This window comes from Vulpes vulpes, chromosome 12 (genome assembly GCF_048418805.1).
Source record: "Vulpes vulpes isolate BD-2025 chromosome 12, VulVul3, whole genome shotgun sequence".
Taxonomy (NCBI): Eukaryota; Metazoa; Chordata; class Mammalia; order Carnivora; family Canidae; genus Vulpes; species Vulpes vulpes.
Genome location: NC_132791.1, coordinates 133,721,960 through 133,732,644, shown reverse-complemented (window position 1 = coordinate 133,732,644; position 10,685 = coordinate 133,721,960). Strand labels below are relative to the sequence as shown.

Here is a 10,685-nt window from a genome sequence, read left to right as displayed (position 1 = left end):
AGCAGCCAACCCCCAGCCCCAAAGCAGGGACCCAGATAGAAACATCTAAGGCCAGGGAAAGGGTCAGGATGTGGTAGACATCCAGAACAGAGCCGGAGGAGAAGGAGGACCAGCTCTCCAGATCCATCATCCTGCCCCCCCAACCCTTCCAGCTGCTCTATCCCTCCCAAGCAGGCTCCCCTCCAGGACTCAGGAGTCCCAGTTCCCACCTCTCTGGGAGGGATGAGATAGACAAGGAAGAGAAAATAAAAATACCAAGTCATTAATTAGCAGGAAGTGGCGGGTTTGTTGATATGTGTTAATTACTCCAGAGCTATAATTTCACAGCACTGAACCCCCACCCCAGGCCAGACTCCGGCCTTTCTTGGGACTACCACAGCCTTCCACCTTTTCCTCCTGGCAACAGCCCATTCCCTAAGGATCAGTGCATCAGGGGAGGGGGGAACCCCTTCCCTCCAGGTCTTCCTCATTTCTTCCATTAGAATTTAAGGTGCCTTGAGGCAGGGGCTAGAGTAGGGAGGGGATGCTGCTGGAGGGGCAAATCCAGGGACAGATGCGTGATCCTGCAGCCGGTTGCCGGGCGACAGGATGCTGCCCCGCAATGTTACCTCGGCAACCGGCTGCAGCTTTAACCCTGGAGGGGGGTCTGGAGGAAGAGGGGAAGGGGCTGGCTGGGTTATGGTGTACATTCCGGGCAGGAGGGCAGAGGCCTGAGTCAGAATGCTAGAGTTTTTCCCAACCTTACCATAGAGAAAGAAATGTGTGTGTTGAGGGGAGCGGGAGATTGGGGCATAGAAAACCCCTAAAAGATCCGCCTCTTACTCCTTGTTGGCCAATCAGAGCCTAGCCCCAGTGACCAGGCCTCTGGCTGGGGAGAAGGGGTGCTGAGGTGGGTTTGGAGGGAATCAGATGCAGCCACCGGCTGCCCCCCCCCCCCGCACACCCCTCCCCCGCCAGTCTCCAACAGCCTCAGACCCCAGATGCTTCCTGCACGCGTGGCATTCTGACCCACGTCCTGGGGGCAAGCCTCGGCTTTCTTCTCATCCCATCCCAGCTATTTACCTCTCCTTCCCCGTGCCAGCCCCCCACAGTCGCTGCTCTGATGCCTGGATGCTCAGGACAGCAGGGGCAGGACAAGAGACAAGATCAGACCGAAGGGGCAGACACCCAGGTCATTTCGGCAAGCCCCCCTGCCGTCCCCCCCCCCCCCCCCCCAGCCACCAGAGCTGTTTGCTGACGCGGGGTTTTCAGAGCCAGGCGCCAGCCCGCGGGTGGCTCTCTGCAGGTGTCAATTTATTCCAGAGATGAGGACACAGGAATCCTTACCACACACACCCAGTCATGCCCTCCCCCTCTTCAGGTCCTCTTAAGCTCCTGCCCCCCATCAGAAGGAGGGGGCTTGGGGCTGGCTCCCTCAGGATCTCCTCTGTCCATGCCAGGCTGGGTTCGGCTTCCATGGCCCCCCACCTCTCCCCCTCCTACTAACAGGGTCTGCCTCTGCTTCCCCCCTTTAAGGTACTTTGGGACCCTGGCCTCCTGGCTGCCAGCGTCTCTCCCTTCTTCCCTCCCACTGGAGCCCTCCCCCCATCTCCCCTCCATAGCGCTCCCTCAGAGCATCTTTCCCGGCCTCTTCCAGCTTGCTCTGGCTTCTGCCTTGTCTTTTTCCATCTCTCTCTTCTCCACCTCCCTCCTCGCCTGTTCCTCATCTCTCTCTCTCTCTCTCTCTCTCCTCTCTCTCCTCCAAACCTCTTCCCCACGCTTCTCCCTTAAGCCCCTTCTCTGTCTCCCCTCTTTCCTACCTCTGTCCTCCCCATTTTGTCTCCCCATCTCTGTCTGCCACATCTTGCTCCCCCCTCCTTCTCCCAATCCCTCTGCCTTGCTCTCCCCGTTTCTGCCCGGGGCCTGACTCCCCCAGCCGGGGAGAATTGAGGGAGGGGGGCTCAGGCCGCAGGCCCCCCCTTCCTGCAGTGGGGAGAATGGCTTGGCCAGGAAGGGGAGGAGGAGGGGGAGGGGGAGATGGGAACACACGGGGTCTGTGGGCCCATTCAAAGGATCATTCATGGGCTGGGGAGAGGCAGAGACAAAGAGACCGAGACGCAGAGACACGGCGAGAGCATCCCTAGGCGGAGACACGCAGACAGAGCAGGCTGGGAGGAAACCAGGCTCAGGGAGAGAGATGGGGGAAAGGAGACCCCAGTGGACCACCACGCACCCCACCCCCTCCACCCGGCCCGGCTTAGCTCCTACCTGGCTCAGCCCTGGGGCCGTGGTGCCTCCATCCAGGGCTCCGAGTAGGGGGCGGACGGGCTTCAGGAGGGGGGCGGCGGCCTCTGAGCCCCCGCGGCCCCGCAGGCCCAGCCCCCGCCCGCAGCGCCTCACCGGGCGGGGGAGGGGGATCGCCCCAGCCCCGGGGGGCGGGGCCGGGATCCAGTCGATCCCCGGGGAAAGGAGAGATAGGGGATGGGGTCAGGAGGAATCGAGAACAGGGAACCCCGCAGTGGGGCCGGCGGAGCGAAGAGGGGGCAACGAGGAAGGACGGTATTGGGGATCCACAGGCTCCGTGGGCTGGCTTCGAGGGACCAGAAGGCGGTAGAGGCAGAAGATCCTAAGGGATCGGGTGCGGGAGGAGGTGTCTACGGCAATCCCCAGGGGCCCAGAGCCCGGGAGCGCAGGATCCGCGGTGCAGGGGCAGGGATCCAGCCGGAATCCTCGGGAGGGGGAGGGATCTAGTCGATCCCGAGGGCGGGCGAGAGGGGGAGGTCCAGGGAGTCAGAGGAGGGCGGGAGCCGAGTCTAGAGCCCCGGAGTGGGGGTCGGCAGGGCTCCTAGGAGGGGAACCGGGGGCACGGGGGAGGCTTCGGGTGCCGCTCAGCAGCCGGGAGGCCCGGACTCCTGGCTCCGCGCGCCAGGGCCCGCCCGCCCCGTGTCCATCCCAGCCCGAGAGTGATGATCCGCCGGCGGAGCAGCCGCAGCAGCCCCGCGCGTCACCGCGCGGCCGCCTCCCCCGCCCCCTGCGGAGAGAGCGGCGCACACCCCTCGCTCGCACCCGCCTGCCCGCCCGCCCTCCAGTGTGGTGGGATTGGAGCCGGTGGAAGGGGGCGGGCGCGGACAGGCCAACGGCTAGCCGGTCGGGGCGGCCGGGGCAGGGGGGAGGCCTCCCCCCTCCCGAGGTCGCCCACCCTCCAGGCTCTGGGGGTTGGTGGGCTGGGGCCGGCTTGGAAGGGGGTGAACTCTAGGGGGCGGGGCATCATGTGAAGAAGGCGGGGCCTCGGGTCGGTGGGAGGAGCCATCTCGACAGTGGGCGGGGTTTGCCGGCGGTGGATGGGGCTTGGCTCCCCGAGCGGCCGCCTCTTTTTGGGAGTGAGTCTGGTTTCAAGCTGTAAAGGAGGAGCCAGTGGGGAGAGGGGCGGAACCTTGAGTGGGGACCGGGATCTTTGGAAATGGGCCGGAGGTTGGGGGGGTTGGTGTTCGAAGCAGCGATCAACTTTGAAAGTGGGCCAATCCGTGACGCAAATCCTCTAGTCCCGCCTCGCAGCCCCGCCCCTTCTGCTCCTCTCCTCCGCCTCTCATTGGCTGTCGTTTCTCCGCCCGCCAGACCGCCTCGCCACTCAGCAGAGGTTTTACAAAGGCGCAAGTACCCGAGTGAGGACCTAGACGCCGAAATGAGCGCGGCCCGGATTGGGCACCTGTGGACCTTATTTGCATGGGAGGCCGGGATTGGCTTGAGTCTTGGGCGATCTGGGCGGTGTTGGGCCGGCGCGTGACCGTCCGCTGCCATGGCCGGGTTTGGGGCAGCTTTCCGCCGTTTGGGCGCCTTGTCGGGAGCCGGGGCCTTGGGCTTGGCCTCCTACGGGGCGCACGGTCAGGGGGCTGCGGACGCCGCGGACACTGCGCTTGTGACGACCGGGGTGGGGGGTGTCCAGTGCAAGGGTGGGGTCTGTGGGAAGTGCCAGACAGCCCTCGGAGCCCTGACCCTCTTAGAGCCCCCCAGCCGGGTCCAGTCAGGTTTCCAGAAGTGCCCATGCGCGTTTGCACCAGCCGGAAGCCTCCCGGGGACGTTCCTTCTCTCCGGTGTGCCCCCGGGTCCCGTCGGGCGTTGGGGCGGTGGAGGCGGGCGCTCGGACTGGTAACCTTTGCTTCTCCTTCCACAGGCGCCCAGTTTCCGGATGCCTACGGGAAGGAGGTGAAGTAACTGCTCTGGGGCTTCCCAGCTCCCGGGGCTCCGGGCGCCCAGAGTTCGGGGTCGCCGCAGGGAGTAGGGGCGGGACGGGGCGCGGGGCTCCGGAGCGTGGGTGCCCGTGGGCGAGGCCAGCTGGGACTCCAGCTGGGGGACGAACGGGGTCTAGGCTCCAGCGTTGCTTAGGAAGTCCCCCCGCACCCCACCCACACCCCCACCCCACCTTTCTCTTTTTTCTTACAGCTCTTTGACAAGACCAACAGACACCACTTCTTACACAGCCTGGCCCTGTTAGGGGTGCCCCACTGCAGAAAGCCCCTCTTGGTAATCCTACCCTCGCCCAACCTTTGTCAAGCCCCGCCTTGCCCCCTTTTGGTCCCCTTTTCTGACTCGCCTGTATTCTTCCCTGTGTATCCTTCAGGCCGGGTTACTGCTAGCCTCTGGAACCACCTTATTCTGCACCAGCTTTTACTACCAGGCTCTGAGTGGAGACCCCAGCATCCAGACTTTGGCCCCTGTAGGAGGGAGCCTGCTCATCTTAGGTTGGCTGGCCTTGGCTCTTTGAGCTTCCTTGTATTTGATCTGGGTGCTTCTTTGAGAGTTGGAGCAAGGAGGGGATTAAAAGAGAAAGGCAAATAAAGAACTTGAGTCTTTGTTCATCTTGGAGGAAGAAGGGTAGGGATTGTCAACCTCTGAGCTCGCTCCCTTTCCTAAGACTGAATCTTGGCTCTGGGGATACTGTTCACTTCAAGTTAACTTTTTATGAAGTTCTTAAATCGATGGGCAGAGTCAGAGAGAGTGCTGGAAATAAGGCAGAGTCTCACTGAAGTGCTCTTTGGAGTCTGGGATTCTGTGTTCTGATAAAGCCTATCATGTGGTTCTGACGCCCGCTAGAATTTGAAGATGACTGTAGGGTAGTGGTTTTCAGCTTTGTCTGTCCACAAATTTATTGAGAACTTACCCTAGAAGTCAGAGTGAAGGCTAGGCAGCACAAGAGGAGTGCCCTTAGTTCTAAAATATTTCAGGGTTCAAAAAAAAATATTTCAGGGTTCAATCCAGGGACAAATCAACATGTATGGGGGGGGTCAGGAAATGCTTCACAGTGCTTGAGACGATCCTTAAAAGAGCTCTATTGCATGGAGAAAACTGAATAGAGACAGAGGTGGGGAAGGGAGGAGTAAGGGGCTCCATGATCTTCAGTGTGGGCGGAATTTCTGAGTTAGGTAGGAGAGTGAGAAAAGATGGCAAGGCGGGCTGGAAGAGCCCCCACAGCATGTAAGGAGCTGGAGGTGATATAGGGGGTGGTGCTTTATGAAGCCAGTGCTCATCAAGTGTTAATCGTGTGTCAGACACATGTTACAAGGAAATTCAACCGCGAACAAGGCAGATGCCATCATTTCCCTGTGGCGTTTCCCATCTAGTAGTGGAAGCGAACAACTCAACATACAAATGTGTCATTATGAGTTGTGCTTTGTGCTTGCAGGAAGAGAACAGGGAAGCAGATGGATGGTGAGGGTAGTGGGGGGGTGTGCTCCCTTAGATGGGAAGGCCTCCCAGAGGAGGTCCCACTGAAGCTGGAGCCAAGCATATACAAAGTTGGAGGGGAAGCATAATCTAGGCTGAGAGAATAGCTGGCAAATGGGCTATAAAGGAGCAGTTCAAAGTCCTTGAGGCAGGAGAAAAGCCAGCGAGTTGGAGAGCAAAACCAGTGTGGGGCACCTGGGTGGCTCAGTTGGTTGGGCGTCTGCCCTCAGCTCAGGTCAAGATCCCAGGACCCTAGGATTAACCCCCACATTGGGCTCTCTGCTCAGCAGAGGGCCTGCTTCTCCCTCTCCCTCTGCCTGCCGCTCTCGGCCTACTTGTATTTTCTCTCTCTCTCTCTTTAAAAACCAAAGCAAAACAAGCCAGTGTGGCTCAATGGGTAGTGATGCAGGGCCCCAGATGCTCAGTGCAGGCTTTTGCAGGAAGTGGTAAGCACATGGAATTCATCTGTAAGTCAACAGTAACTTGTTGAAAGGTTAAGGTAAGCATGCTAGGATCTGTTTTATGCATTTCAAAGACTTGGAGAATGCATCAGAGGAAGGCAAGGATGGCTGTGGGGAGACCAGTCAGGAGGCTCAGGTAGGAGATGATGGTGGTGGCTTGGCTTAAGGTTGAAGAGGTGGTCAGAAGGGCCCAATTCAGAATATACTTTGAAGGTAGTACTGATAGGACCCGCTGATGGATCAGATTTAAGGGGTGAATGATCAGGAGACTTCTGGTCTGTACCCCCAGCTAGCTGGAGGCACCATTACTCAGATAAGAAAAACTGAGGGAAGAGATGGGGGGAGGCAGGTGTGCAGGGCAGTTTTGGGCAGGGTTGCTTCTGAAATGCCTGGGATGCATACAGACATATAGCTGGGGAGCTCAGGGAAGATCTGGACTCAGGTGTCCTCAGCACCCCAACTCTAGCCAATCTTCCTTCCCATCTCTTCGCCATAATCGCCCTTGGAAGGATCTCATAAGTCACTAGGGCGTCCTAGTTGCCCGATCCAATGGGTGACTTTCCATCTCGTCTTCTTTGGCCTCTGCAGCATTTGACACAGTTGGCCACACTGTCCTTGAAACACATTCTGTTGCTTCTCTGATGCCACTCCTGGTTTTTCCTCTCACTGTGGCCGCTTTGCCACCGTCTCCTTCACTACCCAGTTTAAATCAATGGTTTTCAAATTTTAATGAAAAAAAGTAAAAAAAAGAGAAAAAAAAAGAAAAAAGTTAGAATATATATATATATATATATATATATATATATATATATATTTTAAATGTCAGCCTTGTTACTTTCCATTTCTGTGTATGTTTCATCAAGTGCATATCTGTGATTTGTTGGAGGTGAATGCTTAATTTTTCTGACAGTCTGCATTCAAAAAAGTATGATTATTTCTCTAAATGAGAAAAATTTTAGGTAATCTCATGGAGCCCCGTATATTTACTTACAATCAGCATACTTTTAAACCTAGGATTTCGGGCAGCCTGGGTGGCTCAGTGGTTTAGTGCTGCCTTTGGCCCAGGGCGTGATCCTGGGGTCCCAGGATCGAGTCCCACGTTGGGCTCCCTGCGTGGAGCCTGCTTCTCCCTCTGCTTGTGTCTCTGCCTCTCTCTGTGCCTCTCACGAATAAATAAAATATTAAATAAATAAATAAATAAACAAACAAACAAACCTAGGATTTCTATCCCACCCTACTGAGCTCCAGAGTCCCATAGCAGCGGCAGTGTTGGCAGAATGTTCTGGGGGGGGGGGGGGACCTGAAGGATGCGGTGATGTGGAGGGGGAGGGCTGTGTTCCAGACCCAGGCAGGAGCTTTCCAGGCAGCCCTGAAAGCAGAAGAGAGCCCGGTGCTTTTGAGACCTGAGAGAATTCCTGGTGGCTGGGCTTGATGGCCAAGAGGGGGCAGTAGTGAAAGATGCGCAAAAGGACGGGCCAAATACTGGATGGCCTTGGGCTGAGGTGTTTGTTAGGCTCTCTTCTGAGGGCAGTGGGCAGCCATGGAAGCATTTATATCCAGGGAGGAGGCATGATTTGAGGTGTATTAGTAAAGCACAATATTTTAGTGAGGACCACAATAGAACCGCAGAGGGAACCTCCAAAGTGGCCCAGAGTGCCAGTGGCAGAGCCAGCACTGAACCCCAGGCTCCAGGCTCCCAGTCCAGGGCTCTTGCTGCATTTCCATCCTTCACCCCAGCCAGAGGGTGTGGGACAGGGAACAACCAAGTGGAGGAGACCCCAACATCCAGAATGGCCACCCTCTCTGTAATGTGATTCCCTAATACCTCAGCTTTGACCCTGCTAGTGGGCAGGGTTCCCGTGGAGCCAGGGTAAATAGGCCTGCTTGGTAACTGGTCCCTATTATTACTGCACAGTGCCTCCAGTTCTCAGCAGTCCTGCAACGTAGGGGGAAGTGAAGCCAGCAGAGTTGGAGAAACTTGTTCTAGATCACAGCTGGGGCTGGTGCAAGCTGGGATTCCAACTTCTGTCCGACTCCCGAGCTAAGTTCTTTCCTTTTTTTTTCTTTTCTTTTCTTTTTTTTTTTTTTTTTTAAGATTTTATGTATTTATTCATGAGAGACACACAGAGAGAGGCAGAGACACAGGCAGAGGGAGAAGCAGGCTCCCTGCGGGGAGCCCAATATGGGACTCAATTCCAAGACCACAGGATCACACACTGAGCCGAAGGCAGACGTTCAACCACTGGGCCACCCAGGTGCCCCAAGTTTTTTCCTTGTTGTAACACAGCAAGACACTCCGACTTGAGCAGTGAAGACAGACCCTGGTAAAAAAAAAAAAAAAAAAAAAAAAGATGATAATCTGATACCATGGGATCAGTGTTACAAGGAGATACTCTGGTGGGCTCCTTTTGCTTCTGGGGACTGGTAAATGTTTCTGTCCATCCGCTGGGTGTCAGTGTGAACAGTTCACCGGGAGAAAAGGGACACACCATAGTGTTAACATGTCAAGAGGGAGAACAGGATGGAGTGGTAGGCAGGAAATGACGAAACAGAAAGAGCAGAGGCTGACTGGGAAGGGCCTCCTGGGCCCACCCTAAGTCAACTTTAGTTTGACTTTTTCTCCCAGTCTGTCTCCAGGCCATCTCCAAGGCCTGTTGGCTGAATGTGTAACCACAATTAACCATTTCTCACCACCTGCATTGCTACCACTCCAGCCCCTGGCCTAAGCCCCAGGCATGTCCAACCTAGCTTTTTGCAAGAATGTCCTTCTGCCCTTGGCCTACCTACAGCCTACTCTGGACAAAGCAGCCTGAGAGAGAGAGAGAGAGAGAGAGAGACCGACCGACTGACCCTGTAACACGGTGGTCCCTCAGCCTTTGCTGCACAGTAAAATCTTCAGGGAATTCTCAAAAAACTCTACTGTCTGCATCTTACCCCGGATAATTGACTTGATTCTAATTGACTTGATAGGACCCGAGGCCCATGCAGAGGTATTCTGTAAAGCACCCAGATGATTCTATCTTGTGGCTGGAGTTGAAGGCCCCTGTTTGAGTATGTAACCCTGCCCAAACCCTGCAACCCTTCCCATCTTACTCAGAGTCCAGTCCAGTGGCCTGCAGGGCTGTATGTGATCTGGGCTCCTGTGACTTCTCCCCTGTTCATTCCATTCCGGCCACACTGGCCTCCTTTTTGTTCATTAAACAAGTAATGCACACTTCTCCCTCAGGGCTTTTGCCTTTGCCATCTTCTCTGCCTGAAACATTCTTCACTGGAAGTCGGCCTGGCTCCATCCTTGACCTCCTTTAGGTCTTTGCTCAACTACCATCTTCTTGGTGATACCTTCCTCATCCATGCTCTTCCGAATTGCGGCCCCCTGCCCACCACTCTGTATCCTATCTTGTTCTATCTTTTTTTTTTTTCATAGCACTTGTTACCATCTGACTTCCAGTGTATTTTACATTATCTGTCTCTTCTCTACTAGAATGCAAGCCCTAGGATATCAGCAACTTTTGTTAATGTTTTTGTTGTTGTTCATTTTTTTTTTAACTGCTGTATATACCTGGGCACCTGGCTGGCTCAGTGGGTTAAGTGTCTGCCTTGGAGTCAGGTCATGATTCCAGGGTCTTGGGATGGAGCCCTTAGTCCGGCTCCCTGCTCAATGTGGAGTCTGCTTCTCCTTCTCCCTCTCCTCCTCCTGCTTGTGCTGTCTCTCAAATAAACAAATAAATATTAAAAAACAAGCAAACAGGGGGATCCCTGGGTGGCTCAGCGGTTTAGCGCCTGACTTTCGCCCAGGGCACGATCCTGGAGTCCTGGGATCAAGTACCATGTCGGGCTCCTGGCATGGAGCCTGCTTCTCCCTCCTCCTGTGTCTCTGCCTCTCTCTCTCTCTCTCTCTCTCTCTCTCATAAACAAATAAATAAGTAAATCTTAAAAAAAATAAAAATAATAAAAAAACAAACAGGACCCTGCTGTATATTCCTATCAAATGCTAACATATAGTAAGTGCTCACTAAATCTTTTTTGAAGAACTGAATTTCTGTATATTTATATGTTTGGGTGGATGCTGGTCCATGGTTTGGGCCACATAGAATCTGAGGTACTGCGATGCCTGGGTGGCTCAGGGGTTGAGCGTCTACCTTTGGCTCAGGGTGTGATCCCAGGGGTCCTGGGATCGAGTCCTGCATTGAGCTCCCTGCAGGGAGCCTGCTTCTCCCTCTGCCTGTGTCTCTGCTTCTGTTTCCCTCATGAATAAGTGAATAAAATATTAAAAAAAAAAAAAAAAGAATCTGAGGTACTGAGGGAAACCAGCAGAGAGGTCAGGCACTTGGGTCTGAAGCACATGATGAGTGAAGCTGTGGGAGTAGGTGACCAGCCCAGAGGAACATGGACATGGGCAAAGGAGCCCCGTACCCCCCAAATTTGCTTTTTCTTGCATTCATCTTGATGGTGCCTCCACCTGCCTAGTCACCAGACAAGTACCAGAGGTCATCCTGAACTCCTCACCTCCACATCTCACCCCTC

The 10,685-nt window shown here is 55.3% G+C and overlaps 1 protein-coding gene across 2 annotated transcripts; it reads left to right on the top strand.

Annotated features, from left to right (window-relative positions):
- Positions 1-3,720: 3,720 nt before the first annotated feature.
- TMEM256 (transmembrane protein 256) lies at positions 3,721-4,819 on the top strand. 2 transcript variants are annotated; one of them, XM_026005385.2, is made up of 4 exons: positions 3,721-3,860; positions 4,151-4,182; positions 4,420-4,500; positions 4,598-4,819. In XM_026005385.2, exons 1-4 carry the CDS (start codon positions 3,776-3,778, stop codon positions 4,739-4,741), a joined length of 342 nt encoding a protein of 113 aa, XP_025861170.1. In that variant the 5' UTR covers positions 3,721-3,775; the 3' UTR covers positions 4,742-4,819. The 2 variants fall into 2 exon arrangements, with proteins under 2 accessions (XP_025861170.1, XP_072586234.1); XM_072730133.1 differs by having other exon boundaries at positions 3,738-4,070.
- The last annotated feature ends 5,866 nt before the right edge of the window (positions 4,820-10,685 follow it).